The sequence below is a fragment of the Girardinichthys multiradiatus genome, chromosome 15 (genome assembly GCF_021462225.1).
Source record: "Girardinichthys multiradiatus isolate DD_20200921_A chromosome 15, DD_fGirMul_XY1, whole genome shotgun sequence".
In the NCBI taxonomy this organism is placed as follows: domain Eukaryota; kingdom Metazoa; phylum Chordata; class Actinopteri; order Cyprinodontiformes; family Goodeidae; genus Girardinichthys; species Girardinichthys multiradiatus.
The window spans coordinates 32,702,636-32,720,359 of record NC_061808.1 but is presented as its reverse complement, the minus strand read 5'-3'; the positions used below and the strand labels follow the sequence as shown (position 1 = coordinate 32,720,359).

At 38.3% G+C, this 17,724-nt stretch overlaps 1 protein-coding gene across 1 annotated transcript in view; it reads left to right on the top strand.

Annotated features, from left to right (window-relative positions):
• LOC124882553 (adhesion G protein-coupled receptor F5-like) overlaps positions 1-9,035 on the top strand; it is a 44,729-nt gene extending 35,694 nt beyond the window's left edge. The window contains exons 26-34 of the mRNA XM_047388998.1: positions 1,308-1,499; positions 1,593-1,721; positions 1,815-1,996; positions 2,555-2,731; positions 2,828-4,207; positions 4,322-4,363; positions 4,530-4,580; positions 4,680-4,746; positions 7,808-9,035. Coding sequence (XP_047244954.1) covers positions 1,308-1,499; positions 1,593-1,721; positions 1,815-1,996; positions 2,555-2,731; positions 2,828-4,207; positions 4,322-4,363; positions 4,530-4,580; positions 4,680-4,746; positions 7,808-7,875 — 2,288 coding nt within the window. The 3' untranslated portion in view covers positions 7,876-9,035. The remainder of the gene's footprint in view (positions 1-1,307; positions 1,500-1,592; positions 1,722-1,814; positions 1,997-2,554; positions 2,732-2,827; positions 4,208-4,321; positions 4,364-4,529; positions 4,581-4,679; positions 4,747-7,807) is intronic.
• The last annotated feature ends 8,689 nt before the right edge of the window (positions 9,036-17,724 follow it).

Genomic DNA, 17,724 nt, shown 5'->3' with positions numbered 1-17,724 from the left:
CCCGTAGGCTGAAATGATAGTCAGAGACCTCTCCCCAACCCGAAGGCGCAGGGATACGACCCTCTCATCCACTGGGATAAACCTCAACACAAGACGGCTGAGCTGAGGGGCAACAAGCAAACCCACACCAGCCCGCAGCCTCTCCCCGTGGGCCACTCCAGAGTAGAAGAGAGTCCAACCCCTCTCAAGGAGATGGGTTCCAGAGCCCACGCTGTGCGGGAGGTCGAGAGATATCGACTAGAAATAGTCGGGCTCGCCTCCACGCACAAGCTCAGGCTCCTTCCCCCCCAGCGAGGTGACATTCCACGTCCCTAGAGCCAGCCTAAGCATCCGGGGATCGGGCCGCTGAGGTCTCCACCTTCGTCCGCCACCCAATCCTCTTTGCACCGGTCCCTCATGGTTCCCCCTGCAGGTGGTGGGCCCACTGGGGAATGGCCTCGCGTCTCTCTTTCGGGCTTGGCCCGGCCGGGTCCCGCGAGGAGCAACCCGGCCACCAGGTGCTCTCCGACGAGTCCTGACCCCAGGCCTGGCTCCAGGGTGGGACCCCGGCTCCGCCGTACCGGGCGACGTCACGTGCCTTGATATTTTGGTCCTCATGAGGGATTCTTGAACCACTCTTTGTCTGACCCATCACCTAGAGCCTGTTTGCCATGGGAGACCCTACCAGGGGCACTTAGGCCCCAGACAACATAGCCCCTAGGATCATTTGAGCACTCAAACCCCTCCACTACGTTAAGGAGGCGGTTCAAGGAGGGGTATTTCTAAACCTATCCCAGTTAATTATTATTTGTTTTTGTTTCTTTTGTGTGTTGGTTTGTTTAGCTTTTTTTTTGCCTAAACCTAGCCAAATGAATACATGTAATTGCTTCTAATTCAACGTGAGACATACCCCAACTCTTATGTGAATGTTTCACCTTTTTCCTTTATCGTTGTTACTGTTTGGGATCGTTGTTTGACTGATTTTAATACTGCCATATCAGTTCACAGAAACTCAGAAATAGTTGGAGTGTTGACCAGACTGTGCCTAAGGATTTAAGAAAAAAAAACAAAGTTCACTGAACTGAAAACAAAAAGTTTTCTAATAGATTTTTAATTGGGCTAAAACTGTATGTTTTTCTTTTAAATTATAAACTTTTTAACATTATACAACACATCAAAATAAATAGGTTAAAGCAATCAATGTGAATTGCAATCAAAACTGAACACTCAAAGATTCAAAAACATGTATACTTATTGCTACCATCAAAGCTTTTGTTATTGCCTGTAGTTTCACGATGTGTCTTCATTGCCTTTTTATTTCTTCCCAGGTAACTATGAATGTAAGGTGACATTTGGAGCTGGTTCAACTTTCAGACAGACTGTAGAACTGAAGTCCAAACCAGCCCCTCTGATCAATGCTCAACCAGACAGAGAAACACTGAGATGTGCTGATCGTAAGATACTGACGTGCTCTGTAAACAGTGACTTCACAGTTACATTGATTTCTCCAGATGGAGTAGGTAAATGTGACACAAAGACACAAGTTAGATATTTTTGACACGCAATACGAAAAAAATTATTTGCAAATTCTTTTATTTTTTCTGTATTACTAGATTTAAAAACAGCAACCTATGAGTATACAGCCCCCAGTGAATGTGTAGAAGGGAATGTGGTGCAGTTCACATGTATATCACAACCAAAGGAAAGTAAGAAAGCAATAACACTGGTACTGACCAGAAAGAGTGAGTATTAAATGAAGAAGAAATTATTTACTTGCAGTTTACATGTTTACTTTCAGTCAAGTACTACCTAAAACATATCTTCTATTTCTCTAGACAAGTTTGATTGCACTGATCCACTATATGGAAATGCTCTGGTTGGCGCGATGGCTGTTGCAGACTGTGAAACGAACAAGGAAGGACAAAAGACGGCAGTTTGTATGGCAGATGGGCAATATGGAGATAAACAAGACAAGTGTGTCCTAAAAGTGATTGTAGCACTGCTTGATCGATCAGAGGTGATCTATTTTTTTCAAACATTAGTAAATGATCTTTTTGAAAGTGCTGGCACTCGTGTTGCACCTATTTGAGTTTTTTTGTTGTTGATGTAAGATATTTGAAAAGAAAGTAACATGAGAAGAAGCCAATGTCTTCTAGTCATTCATAATAAATAACTGGATACCTCGCTCAGAAGATGTTATTAGGGTCTGAAGCTGAGCCATTATGTAATAATAATTATTCAAAATAGATAATGAAACAGTGTAATTTGTAGTGTAGTACTATTTGATATTTTTTGTATTTTACATATTAAATAAGATGGAATGCATTTTTTTATTAATATTTTTCTGCTTAACTGAAGAGATCACAAAACAACTTTGGATTTCAGTAGAAAAAGACAGGCATATGTGTATTTAAATTTTAGTTGTTTTCTAAATACAAACAAAGCAAAAAGAATAAGGATTTTTTTTCATTTTTAGCAAATAAAAAATAGATATAATGCAGTTATTCTTTAGACAATATATACAATGTAATTTAGCAATTAACAATAATACAACCTCTTTGTTTTCATTTGATAGGTCTTGACTGAGTTGTCAATTCCAGTATTCTTGGAGGACCTTAGAAATGCGACTGCTGCAAATAAAAAGGATATCACTGAGTCTCCAGCGACCATCATTGCCGTGGTTAAGATCTTTGAAAATGTTGCCAATGCATCATTGTTCTTTAAAATTAAAATAAATGACAATTCCACAAGGGTAGGTACATGTGTACATTTAAACATACAAACTCAAAGTAAAAAAATATTTTTTTTATTTAATAATATATATGGTTTTGCTTTTTTACTTCTGTAGAATTTCCTAGAAAGTGCAGGCCTTCTCACGATTGACGGTGCAAGAAACTCTTGGGCTTTTCTAAACTACAATGACACTAGAAATACAACGGAAGACATCCTTTTAAGAAAAAGTTCCAGCTCTGCATTCTTGAATGTTTTTGAGAATTTAACAGCATTTATTAGCCCTGGGTCAATAAACATCTACACAGATTTCATTCTCCTGAACAAAACTACACTTACAAACCCTTTCAACACTGAATTAAACTCCTCAGTGGAAATAGAAATACCAGAGGCTGGTGGAGAAAATAAATTAATCACCATAATAATTTTTGCTAGCATGTACAATGTGCTTCCTGGAAGAGATGAAGTCAATACTTCATCCAACCGTGTCCATGGAAGGGTTGCCCTTGTTCGTCCTGAAGTTAAAATCTCAAATATTTCACTTACATTTGATATAATAAATTATACAAATGATACCCTGGGACAACCTAAATGTGTTTTCTGGGATTTCAACCTCTTTGAGGGTCTTGGAGGATGGAGCGACAATGGTTGCTCATTAGTTTACTATGAAAATGAAACAGTCAGCTGCAACTGCAATCACACCACCTCCTTCTCCATTCTTATGTCACCTAACAGCCCAAGAAGCCTTATTCTGGATTACATAACCTACATTGGAGTTGGCATTTCTATGGCCTGCTTGGTCATATGTCTCATCATCGAAGCAATCATATGGAGAAAAATAAACAAGAATGCAACTTCATACTTGCGTCATGTTTCCATCGTCAACATCGCCGTGTCTCTCCTGATTGCAGACATTTGGTTCATTATTGGAGCGGCTATTTCAGATGCAGACATAAAAAACCCACCAGCATGCACAGCAGCTACCTTCTTTATCCATTTTTTCTATCTCGCCCTGTTTTTCTGGATGTTAGCCTCAGGTCTGCTGTTGCTCTACCGAACTCTCAGTGTCTTTGAAGGAGGGCTGTCTAAGATGTCCATGCTGATAATTGGATTCTGTTTGGGATATGGTGCACCTCTTATCATTGCAACAATAACTATTGCTGCAACTGCTCCCTCAGATCAATACATCCGGGAAAATGTTGTTTGTTGGCTCAACTGGGATGGGTCCAAAGCTCTGCTGGCCTTTGTGATCCCTGCACTTTCGATAGTGGTGATAAACCTTATCATCCTAATTGTGGTGTTATACAAAATATTGAGGAGAAGAGTAGGAGGAAATGCAGCCCAAGCTGGAGAGAAGCATGTGCTGGTAGTGATCGCCAGGAGTTTGGCTGTGCTCACACCATTTTTTGGACTGACTTGGGGTTTGGGAGTTGGAACCATGGTCAGCCCACAAAACATTGGGATCCATATTGCATTTGCATTCTTCAATTCACTGCAGGTAACATTTTAACTTTTATATATACTAGTGTGTCGCTGCATGTTCTTGTATTAATGTGTGTTTAATGCTACAAAATGTTGTACTGACAAGGGAAAACTTTGTATTTTTCTAAAGGGTTTCTTCATTCTGGTGTTTGGAACACTGTTGGACAATAAGGTAAGTTTGTCACTTAAAAGGATACTAATTATGGAACATTTTTACATGTCTTAATATGTAGTCAGTGTTTACCTTTACAAATGAGAAATATTGACATTTTACTACTTCCTTTGTAACTGCTTAAATTTCTGCAGTAATATACTAACTTCTGAGAATTAACTTTCAGGTGCTGTCAGCCTTGACAATAAAGTCACTGACGTCACAGGGTAGAACAGGGGTAAGAATAGTTGTATCCATTATGTTTTTGTTCCCATTTTTATTTTTGTATTCCTCTTTTTGTGATGAATTCTTACTGAACATTTCATTTTGCTTTCAGAGCACCTCTGCTGGAACCTCATCCAGTGGACTGGGCAAATTGTTCCGGAGAATGAGAGGAGACAGAGGTATGTTAGTTGGATAAAAAAGAAGTATCACTTAAAATCTTTCATTTTAGTACAAAACTTTAGACAAAACACAAAATCAACTCTTGACTGATTAGCAAGATATTTAGACATTTCTGTATAATTATACTTTGAAGCAGTGTTGGAATTATACATTTTCTTATCCAATTAAACATTTGAAAAAATACTGGCCATATATTTCTCGTGTTACCAGGAAGCTCTCTGACCCACTGGCAGAAAATCAATAAGAGATCCAAACACATTTAACAGTTTTCTTAAACAACTTATAAATGTTCAGTTCAAGTGGGGGTTCCTTGTAGAGAGGTTCAAGAAACACTGTGAGAGAAAGGAGGGATAGGTGAGCTGAGAAAATGCCCAGAGAATAATGAAATGATTTCAAAGGAAGGCATACAGATCCCTGGGAGAAGTACTGAGCCTAGGTAAGTTTCCAGAGGCCTGGGCCTTTGTGGATTTTTGTTGAAATTGAGCTTAGCAGTATATTGGTATCATTAGTACTGAAAAGGGGGATGCAGCAGGCTTCAAAATGTACCATAATTAGCTTTTTAGTCAGTTGAAAAAAAAGAAGAAATCATTGAAAGCTTGTTCTTTCAAACACATTTAAACATATGGATATTGAATATAAACTTTAACAGTTATGAACAATTCACGTTATATAATACAGAACAAATAAAAGCTGAAGAAAATACATTTTCAAGCATTCTTTAAAATAAAAAAGCAATTTCTGGTTTTGAATAAATTAGGACACACACATTTCTCCATCCATTGACCATATCCAGTTACGCATCGAAGGTTGTCTGACTCGTTCCCATCTCAAGAAATCAGTGGGCAAGAGTTGAGGTACATGCTGTACAGGTTGCCTGTCCATAACATGGCAAGATACAGACACATAAGATAAACAACCATGCACAAATGGTCTCAGAACTAAGTGTGATTTATGTAGACCAACTGACCTAACTTGCATATTATTGGGTGGTGTGAGGAAACAGGAGTACAAAAAGAGAACCCACCCATGCAGTGGGAGAAAATGCAAACTCTATGTGGAAAAATATGCCCACAAAAAAGTGCTGATTACTGTGCCACTGTACACCTGTCTATAAACAGGGGTGATCACATCAGATGCATCTGATTAGAATATTACTAATCAACATCTTGAGGTCTGCCCCGTTTAAAGACATTAAGCCCTTGATCTTTAAAAGGTTTGCGTGTACAAAACCACACACAAATTTATGGGAGGGGGATATGCAAATGTAATCATTTACCACCTGCAACACAATTTATCAAACCTGAAACGGGGTGCGGGTGCTGTTTTATGGTCTATATTTAGTACTTTTTAAAGTTAGCTAATCTGCTTGCAAAATGTTGTGCCATGTTATGTAACAAACAAAACTGAACATTAACGACCACCAGAGACCAGAAAACCTTTATGGAGCTAAAGAGACATAGACGAAAAAACATATAAAGAAACTGTCCTGTGCACTCCTGGTGCGCAAGACAGATATTTAATTTTTTTTTTCTCTCTCAATGTTCCTTTACGGCTCTTTAAAAAGCACATCCATCTAGTATTAAATAATTATGGGCCTGCCTTGGTTTGCAATGTTTGGGTCAAGCGAGTCATATCCCTCAATTGAAATCACGTCACAGAAAGAAAGCTGAAAGCTCTCACAGAGAGGAGGCTCGCTAACAGAGTTGTCGGAGATTGCACCAGGGGGGCTGGGGGGTGGATGAATTGGCTGAGGTAAATAAAGCTCTGTAGAGCTCTATTTCGATGTAATTCTGGGAGTGACTGTCAGGCTTTCTAGGTTTTATAATAATAATAATTATTATTATTATATTTCTTAATATTAATATTACCTCCGGCTCCACGGCTTCGAACTTCATCTTTCTTTTATGGCTGTTCTGCTCTCCAACACTCTATAGTGACAGCCAGCAGCACACGCAATTTCCTCATTTAAATAGGGTGGTCTGCATTACTTTTGCACCTGTTATCCATTGCATGTGCAATATTCAAAGATTGCGAGCAACGTGGCCACTTATTGCGTGTGCTTTTTTTTTTTTTGCAAAAGCAATTTAGCACCACTTATTTGGGATGTATGAAAATCAGGCCCTTAGTTTGGTGTGAGAGTGAACGCCATGGTAAGATGCAAAGATCTGTCTGGGGTCTTGAGAAACAAGACTGTAGCTGTCTATGAGTCTGCTAAGGGATTTAAAAAGGTTTGAAAAGAACTTAGCCACTCTACTGTATGTAAAATGGTTAACTACTGGAAAACATTCCAAAGAACTCCCAACATGCCCATGTCTGACCCTCCACTCAAGAATAGACTGCAAGATGCTGCAAGATGCTACAAGGACCGATACTGAGTATTAGGAATGCAGTATTATGTGTTTCACTGAGACATGGCTGCAGGATCAGATTTCCGTCTCCACCGTCTCTCTGCCAGGCTTTCTGACCATTCAAGCATACAGAGATTTTAAGAGGACCTTTGTTGGCAAACACAACAGAGGTCGATTAGCAGTACTTGTGAACAAAAGATGGTGTAATCCACGACATGTTACTGTGAAGTGTCAGCTCAGATATTAAGCTGTAAGATTCCATCCATATTATTTACCCAGTGTTCACCAGTGTTGTTTCAGGAATGGCTTCTGTCTGAAAACATCCTGTTTAAAGCTCTGCAATGGCGAGATACTGTTAGGTGTCATCTTGGTGACATAATGTCAACATGTAAACAGCATAATGAGGACTGTTCAAATACCAATTCTGATTGAACCACAACATTTGTGGGTAAATTCATAGATCACACACCTATTGTCAATTGTGAATTGTGAATTTTGCCATAAGCTCCTTATAGAGAACAGCAAGTTGTGCAAAAAGCACTGAAAAATTTAAACACTTGGACATTCAAAAGTTTAGAAAAGGTTGCATTAAGTTCACCTGTGAAGTTATAGTGCATTTTATGTTCATCCTGAAATGTCACCCAGAAGCCACATATACCTAACTTTTTCTGAGTACAGTATATTTACATTTGTGTGTATATGTGTGTTACAGGCTCCAGAAGTGGGTACCATGTGTCCTCTACTGGACAAAGTGGATTCACAGACTCACTTAACACTTAGTTTGTGCAGGAAACCCTGACCAGTTAGAAAGCACAAACAACTGCCCAAATCATCTTTTTTTCTCTCTTCACTACTGCCATGTTAAGACATTACATAATGACCTGTAAGAGTCAAGCTTGATTCTCTGTTTGCAAAATGAAGGAAGCATTCATTCGGTCTTTAGGTTAAAGCAGTATTTCCAAATGTTTTTTAAAGGCATGCAATGCAGATAAATGTTTTAACATTACACAACCTTTGTTCTTGGGAAATGTACAATAATGCATGCTACCTGTTTTTATGTATTTTCTATTGATTCACTCTATTAAGAAAATATTGTCTTGTATTTTTCTTAGAAAAGTTTAGTTTATATGTTATGTATGTTTGTTGATAATTTCACAAACTATTTGGAAAATGTCTGTTTTTTGTTTAAACTGTATAACCAGGGAAAAATATCCCAGTTCCACTCAGTTCCAACAGGTAAATGAGGTTTCATCCCCTTGTAGATCCTAAAACAAACTCATCTTCAGGAAAGGGAAACGGGTTATTAATTGGTGCTGGTCATTGTACTTAACACTTATTTAACGTATTAGTTACTCATTACATTATGTACAACTTCTTTGTAGCTGGTATGTTATGCACATAACTAAGGAGGAAATCAGTCATGATAGCTCTCTATATCAGCATTTCTTCGGTTGTTTTTTTGTTGTGGTTGTTCTTATTGGAAGTGCACAATTTATTTTTGAATTAGAGCTGTTAATATGTTAGACACATAAAGATCGCAGCTGAATACCAAAACTGTATTGAAATGTGTACTGTTTATAGATTTGCGGTGGGTCTACTCAGATTCTGAGATTTTTTTTTTTTGTGTTGTGCACTTGAAGGACCACTGGAAAGCTAAGCTTTAAACACTAACACTGCCAAGCGTCTGTCTTGCCCCTCAATTCTGTCAAATGCAAGAGGTCCTCTTTAACACTTTGGAAGCTGAGCTGCAAAAAGCCTGTGGTGTTTGCAGATGTCAAGCACTAATTGTAAAGTTAGCTAAACATGTTTCCTTTGAATCTTAATGAAACTGTCATTATTTTTGTATGTATTTAGTTTCTTGAATATGTCATAATATTCTGTACATTGTTTAACTGTTTTTGCAAATTGTTGAACATTAAAATAAAAGTCTTGAGAAGCCATTTGACCTTGTGAGAAAAGCATCTTTTAACTCATGACTGCTTGCAGTTGGTCATGACATTTGTAAATGCTGCACAGATAATAGAAATGATTGCCTGTGTTCTGATAATTGGATTTTTATTTTAAGAACCAGTGTTTATAGATGTTTTTTTTATTTGTTTTGAATACATAAATGAAAAAAATTATTGACATATGAGCCGTTTACTTGGAGATGGGAAAAAACAGTTGTGCAGAAATTCAAATGCATTTAGCTTTTTACATAAAACATGAAAAACCATAAGATCAGTAACTAATACAACTGAATACTTTTCTTGTTTACTGAAACTGGATGTCATTAAAAAGGCTGCAACCTACTCCAAACTACTGTCAGTGTGCCAGTTCATCCTAGGTGTGAAATCCTGTGGGGGATGGCCACTGCCGTTTACTGGCAATACTTAGATGGGTGGTTTTAATGTGCCGACAGAAAGTCCTGAAAAGGGCGAAATACTGAATATTTTACCGCTTGTGCAGAGCACAAAATAACTTTATCAGATATAATTGTTGCACCTCATATTTTCAAATATTTATTCAATTCAATTTCAATTCAGTTTTAATTATGTAGTTTGTATTTTTCTTTCCCTTTTATTTAACATTTTTCATTATGGTTAACCTTTATTTAACCAGTAAACACTATATGAGTTTAAATATTTATTTTACAAGAGGGTCCGATCATAGACAGCAGCACACAAAAGTTTTAAAGACAAATTTAAAGCATAAGCAAACAATAAAAGTAAGCACATGTTTTTGGTGATGTTTTCTATGAGATGATTACCCACCATCTATAAGTAAGAATTAGAAAAGTTATCCCTAACATTTTAAAAGCATTGACATCAAGACATACATATTTCCAAGTCCTTTAAAAATTCACTTAAAAGTTTTAAAGTAGACCATACAACATACAGTATTGAAAAAAAAACCTTTTCCGCAGTTCAGCAAAGACCCTTGGAACTGTGATAATATAGAAGTTCTGTGAGCAAAGGGAGTAAAATCCTACAGTCTTTTGGGTATTAATATTTTTGCTGGTATGTCAGTAGAATTCCAAGAGTTGCTTTATAGAATAGGACCAAAACATGTACCAAAGGTTTAGTCGTCTGATGGACAGAGACCAGCCCATATTCTCCAAAGAAAAATGGTTGTAAAAACTCTGACATTTGTCATAAATCTAAGTATCCCATGACAGACTGAGTAACACATGCAGACACTGATTGAAAACATGTATATGTATACAGTGTCATCATAATACAGTACAAGCAGAAAAGTAGTAAAAAGAAGTATTTTCTTGTATTCAAAAGAGAAACAACAGGACCAATTTCTAAAGTAAATGGCCAGTTTAATGTAAGTTTCTTCAGTATTTGTTCAATATGTGGTGTAAATGCGAGACCTCTGTCAATAGGAATACCAAGACATGAGAGACAAGCTCAGTCTCTGAGCCTACCAAGATAGTAATAGGTCTGCAGTTTATTAACTTCAATCTTGAATTTGAAAATAGCATTAGTGAGATTTGCATAGGATTAAGGCATTTTGAAGAGTACCTGATGTGCTTGATGTGTGTTACTGAACAGTAAATGACTGTATCATCAACATATGGTACAACTTTAGTAGCAGAAACATTTAAAGCAAGATCAGTAACGTTGATGATCCAAAGCATTGGTCCAAGGCTTAACTTTTCAAGAACACTCTACAAGATGTTGAGTGTCCTATACATGAAACCATCTGCCTTTTGCATACTGAGACCTGCTGAAAAGATAGTTGTGAAACCAAGAGGCAACCAAGAGACAATCTACAAATCTCATATCAGAAAGTTTCTATATCAACAAGGTATGGTTTTCCTTTATTCTGTACACCTGAAGCAAAACATTTTAGCAACATATGAAAATACTACAGGGATTTCAAAAAAATATATTGAAGACAGTAAAGGCCTAGTTATACTCTGCAAGAACAGAGAAATATGTGCTCGCTCCCAGAGCTGCAAGAACAAAATTACATAATTTTATCACAGGAATTCTGACCAGAACTATCTTCTTGTGAGGTGTCTGAGGAATAGGATGTGGGTTAAATCTGTGGAAAATAACTATGAAGACTTGTATGTTCTGCACTTCAGTTCTTGTGAGGTAGAAAATGTCCTGGCCAGAAAGAAAGTAAACAACACATTTCTTGCTTTTGTGGAATAAGGATTGGCCTTAGATCACATGGAAGGGGTTTGTTAAGAGACCCAGGACTACTAGAATGGTCTGATGTTATTATCTTAGACTTTCCGCAAACAGTTTGACTTAAGTTGTTTTAAAAACTCATATGATCTGAGTGATGGATTTCATCAAGATGTTTTCATCTGAAACATTATTTTTCTAAAGTGATGACTCACCCACAATGTTTTCCAAAAAAAAAAAAAAAGACCAGATGGCAGAAATACTTATCATGGTCCCTAACCCAGTTAGCCCCAAAAAGGAATGCACCTTAGTACTGTCATGGTTCTGGTGTGTGTTTTTGTGTTGGAGTGAGTCCTCTTCTCTACAGAGAATCTCTGCTGGTGTGCGTGGCTGGTTGCAGCTGACTGCACACCTGTCAGGCATTTGCTCACCAAGCCCCTGGGTAAATATAAGGAACTGGAGGAAGATCACTCTTCGCCTGATGTTCACCTATGATGTAAGTGTCTTTGCTACCTGCTGGTAGAACTTTGATGTTCACTTGCTGCCTACCTATATGCTCCCAGGTTGCTGCATCAATCCAACCCTGTTTTTAAATTCTAGTCCTCTCTCTGTGACAGTCACCTCTGCAACTCACCTGCCTCTCAGTCGGCCACTGCAGCTTCAACCTCCCCAACCGTCACCTGGCTGCCCACTCTCTCCAGTGTAACTTATCCTACTTTATGGAACTCAAGCTCACCAAGATCAAATGCTGCCAGAACTCCTGAATTAACTCAAATCAAATAACTTCCATTATTGAAATTGTTTCACCCTCCTCCAGACAGTAAGCCACTAGTAAGGACTATGATTATTGATTAATTAAATATTAATCAATAATCATAGTCCTAAACATAGTCACATTATTTATCAAAAATTATTTAAAAAAATCATAATTCAGGAAAATAATTTCTTAACCAAAATCATTACTTACAAATAGAAATCAGAGATGTCCTCTGGTGTTGTGATTATGGGCTCAAAGCTCTTAATAATTACAATTAGCTATTCATCATTAATAATTAATAGTTAACCAGTTAATAATTATTAACCAGAATCACAAAATGTCACTGTTTATTCAACCCCTTCACCGAAGGTGGGAGAACTTCGACCTTGTTTTGACAGATAAATCACTCTTGCACAAAATAAACACAAACATCTATCTATCTATCTATCTATCTATCTATCTATCTATCTATCTATCTATCTATCTATCTATCTATCTATCTATCTATCTATCTATCTATCTATCTATCTATCTATCTATCTATCTATCTATCTATCTATCTATCTATCTATCTATCTATCTATCTATCTATCTATCTATCTATCTATCTATCTATCTATCTATCTATCCATCCATCCATCCATCCATCCATCCATCCATCCATCCATCCATCCATCCATCCATCCATCCATCCATCCATCCATCCATCCATCCATCCATCCATCCATCCATCCATCCATCCATCCATCCATCCATCCATTATTCTGGTCCCAAACCTTCACCTAACTAACAACCAGTGTTCTACACAAAGGGAATACAAATGACTACCTAATAATAATAATAAAAGAAAAAAAAATTGCCATTTAGTGTCTATGAAGATCAAGCCAACAGTTTTCAGGACAAAATGTGTAATTTGGGTTAAATGGAAAGAGAAGTCCTCCTGGTGTGCTGATGTCTCAATTGCAGCAATCAGCCACGCCCCTTTAGCCGTACAGCTGATTGCCACGGATCTCGAACAAAGAGTCATAAAACTCTGAGGCGGGAACTCAGTGAAAAAACTCCATTAATAACACTGAAGCTAAGGAGTGGTCAGGCGAGGCCCAGACCGCAGTTGCTTTGAATGAAAAACTTTTAAAAGTCCAACTTCTAACTCCTGGCTGATTTGGGATCAGCCGGACAAACATTAACCACGCACTATTCACAGCAAATCAAAACACAGCTCAGCATAAAACACTTCAATCAGTATTGCATGCAACAAGTTGATACCTTAGATTAACTACTGGTGATTCTAAATCACCTTAACTATGCCTCATCCTTCCTAGACTTCTAAATGCACCTATCCGATTTAATGTAAAAAGAATGAAATTACTTGATTTCTTCTCTCCACCGGTTGAGGATGGGTAAGGTCTGAAGAAAAACGAGGGGGGATCACGTGTCCGTGATCAACTCAAAAGGAAAAACTGTAAACTTCTCATCCGTCCAAAAGGGGAAAATATGATATTAGTCAACTGAATCAACAAGGAGGAAACTCATCTCCTTGGAAATAAAACCTCTGTGGGTTTTTCACCTGCGCCGGCGTGGTCTTCGATTGGTATATGAATCTTCTGACCTTGTATCAGATAGAATTCCAGCTTTCAAGCTCTTCGGGGAATCGCCTTGCGGAGCAAAAGTTCGCCTGCGAGCTTTTGTCTCTGCAAATATGCGCCTCTGTTGCGTCGTCCCGTGAGACAGGCTGGAAATGGCAACAAAAGTTTATTTTCCACGGGTTTTATAATCCTGGGTGACAGCAGAGCTGCGATGTCTGTTGATCTGCGCATGTTCAACTGTGCGACCAAAATGGATGACTCCAACACACTCTCAACAATTCATCCTGCAAAATGTATCCATAAAATAACTCCTTCTCAGTTGTGTTCATTTTTGAAATCTTTGTAATAAGCCTTCTAACCTTTTATCTATTGTGATTTTTCTTTTTTTTTTTTTATGATGCATGTGGATTAGGAAACTACAACCAAACATGTCAAGTACAGCCTGTAGCATTACCATCATTCCTGTCAAACCTTCAGTTAGAAGTATGAACTAGCTCCCCTGTACTGGCAGGTCAGGTAATCATTAAAGGGAGTAAAGGCAGAATCAAGCATTTTTCTCATTTTTGGGGTGCCTACTAAGAAAGGAAAAAAAAACTCAGATAGAAAAGCTAAATGGTACTATAATCACCATTGTGTCAGTTAATGTTTTCAAGATGATTATCATCACCATTTACTTTAGCTTTACCATCTGCATCTCACGGCGTTGGGCGCTCATCAGAGTCAGACGTGAGGCTGAATCCCTTGCAACTCAAATGGTTCAGAATTTGTCAAAATCTCTCAAAGGTTGCTCATCATTCATAATGTTCACTAATACCAGCTAATCAGATGAATTGTTGTAGCTTTTGTGATGTCATCAACCCAAATATACAAATTACAATTACTAGTTATTTTTCTTTAGAGTATTTCAAAAATCAATACTTCATGCTAGTAAACAATACATATATCAGTTAAAACCACAATGAGGTAACACCTAGGCAATAGTTGTGCTTCTCTTAATGTTTATTTAATAAAACAAATTATTACTATTCCTCAGAAATCCAATAGTGGAATGAGTGGACACTGCACAAGAACATAGAGCTATATGATCAGTGTAAAGTGGTGCCATCGGGGGCGGGGGGTTAGGAATAACAATGGCCACCACAGTGCCACCCCCCAGATGTGGGAAGATGTTGGTTTAACGACTGAAGCTAAGCTGTCCATGCATCAGTGAACACACCTGCCTTTTACGATTACTAGTGAATGTAGCATCAAAGGATGGTTAGTTTGCCCTGCTTCTATAATGTTTTAATTTACTTATTTATACTGGTATTGTAATGAACCTATGTTCTGTCTCTTTAAATTATTGGTGTTTGAGCTGTCAGGCAAGTAACATGTATTTCAATCCTGTAGAAACTCACAATAAGAAACACAAATATGCGATTAAAGAAGTTACTTAACCGATGTTTATTTCTTTGGCACTTGGATATCAGAGGAAGACATGAATGCTGAGAATGACATGAACTTGAATGAACATCTTAGAATTAGAGATGCCTTCCCTCTGGGATCCAATACTGGTGATGGAGTGGAGGCCTAAGAATAAGGGAATTGGGAGGATCTGAGGAGCCGGATGGAGGCGATGGGGTGGAGGGTCGAAGCTCGGCTGGCAAGCAGGGAGATCCATATGTTGGAAGTATGATTATTGATTAAGTAATCTTGATCGATAATTATAATTAAAAATCATAACCTGACAAAATGAACTTCTTAACTGAAATCCTCATTTATGAATCGAGACCAGAGATGTTTCTGGTGTAATTGTGGCTCAACGCCTTTCACAATTACAACCGTTAAATACTCCATAATAAATAATAACTATTGCCGGAGATGTCACTGTTTAATCGACCGTTTCTGCCGAAACGTGGGGAACTTTTAACCTTATCTTGACTGACGAATCACGTTTACATACAATAAACACAAAACGCTCTCTCTTTATCTATGTGAATATTTAATAATCTTCACCTACTCAACATGCAAAGTTCTACATAAAAGGGGTAACACATCTAACTAAGCAAAATAAAGCAAACAGCAGTGGGTATGTATTGAATCAACCAGCAGTTATGGCAAGAATGAGAATATTAAAAGGGGGTGTGGTGGTGAGTGGAGAGTGGGGCGCTTATACACTATAACTTCTGCTCATTTCATAAAACCTCCCCCCTACTCCTTAGCACACCAAGGGTTATAAACTTTTGGCAGCAAGCTGGCCAGCAGTAAAGTTGAGGACAAAGAAAATGGGGATTTCACCATGAGGTTATTTTAACAGTCCAGTCTTACAGCACACCTCTCAAGTGTTCGATACTCCACAAAACGCGCACAGAGCGGAGCGACGTTGCTTCCAGGTAACACGCAGCACATCAAAGTTTCAATAACAGAGTTACATGTACATACGATTCAGAACACATTAAATTCTAACTAACTATTCTTATCGCTCTACAACCTCTGATCCTGCCCAGGCCTTCTAATAAAGAAATAAAAAATAAAGGATGGGTTTTATTTGTTGTTGTCTTCCTTCTGAGCGGAGGGATCGAGCGAGGAAAGGTGGGGAGTAAGTTAACTGTGCGTCTACAATTAACTTCAGGAAAAGCGGTCAGCTTCGTCTTCTGGCATTCTTGGAAAAATATGATCTGACCATCAAAGTCGACTTGGGATGAAACACGGTAGCGGTTCAACTCCTCGAAACTCCGTGTTCTTATTTATGTGTTAAGCTCACGTCTTCGATCGGCAAAGTGAAATTCCTGGCCTTCTCATTCCAGAGACCTCAGTTAGGAATTGTTCGTTGGCCAACGAGAGAGAATAAATGAACTCCGCAAGAAACTCTTCTCTTGAAGTGGTGCGCTTCAGTTGCTAGTCTGGTCTCCAGCAGAAGGCGGCGTGTTCAACATGGATGCCTCCATATATAGCGCCTTGTGACGTCAGACTTGGGCGTGTCATATCAGCCGCAATGTCCTGGATACAAAATGGCCGAAAGCACCAGGAGGCCTGGTGTCTGTGCAAGTAGTCCAATATTCAGCAACAAGTGGTCCAACACATGGTCGGAGATCTTTAAATATGGGGCCTTGAGGGGTGATTAGCTGAGAAGGACTGCGGACTTGACACTGATTGGTTGGAGCGGAGACGCATGGAGGAGCCATTGGATGAAACTGGAGATGAAGGTGAGTCTCCCTGATTGAATTTTTGTCAAAATTCCATAACAAAGTGAGGAGGGTGGGAGTTAGTCATGCACGGCAGGGGGCTGCAGCAGGTTCCAATCAAACTTTTAAGTTTGTTTAGCCTTTTCTGTCAGATGAAAGTATTGTATGTAGCCAAAAAAGGGTCAAAATTATTGTACATCTGAAAAAATTAGTTGAAACTGACAAAATAAATGTTGAAACCGTGTGTCAAATTTTGATCTTGAGATCTGAAAAAAATGCATTTAAAATAAAAAGAAATGAAACAAAACTAAGGTTTGTAGAATTGCTTCTGAACAAACCACAAGACTTGTGGAACAATATTGCTTGCACAAATGAAACATAAATGGATAGGCTAATAATACATAGCACCAAACCTGGAGAAAAGCAAACACAAACTGTATCACATCAATTATTAAGAGTTGGAGATTTGAGTTTTTCAGTCAATGACCTGACATCTAGAAAGAAGACATTTGAAATACTGCTGTTAAATCTGATGGTATTTTTGCTATGCCTACGAAAAGTCTTATCCTGGCATGTAAATGTGTGTGTTTTGGTGCGCCTGTGAGGTGTGTTTCCACAGATGATATTTGTTTCAGGGCGCGTCCACCAGGTGGAGCCTGCACACCTTTGGTTAATTCCTTCATCAGGCTGCTGGAAACTTAAGGAGCTGTGAGACTGCTATTCTTCACTTGCAGCTAATCTATCCAAGCCACCTTAATCGCCTTGAGTGCGTTTGTGATTTTTAAATCTAGTTAATGTTTTTTTTTTTTTTTGTAATTCTGCATCCCTGAGCTTACCTCTGACTCCCTGTGCTTCCCAGGTTGCAGTTACCTTACTGGCTCTAGCCGTACCTTGTTTCCTCTATAAGATCATCTCCATGATAGCTGTTCTCTAGATCATTGAAACAAAGATCAGATCATTTAGCTGTCTTTACAGTTGAAATGATTGCAATTCGGATG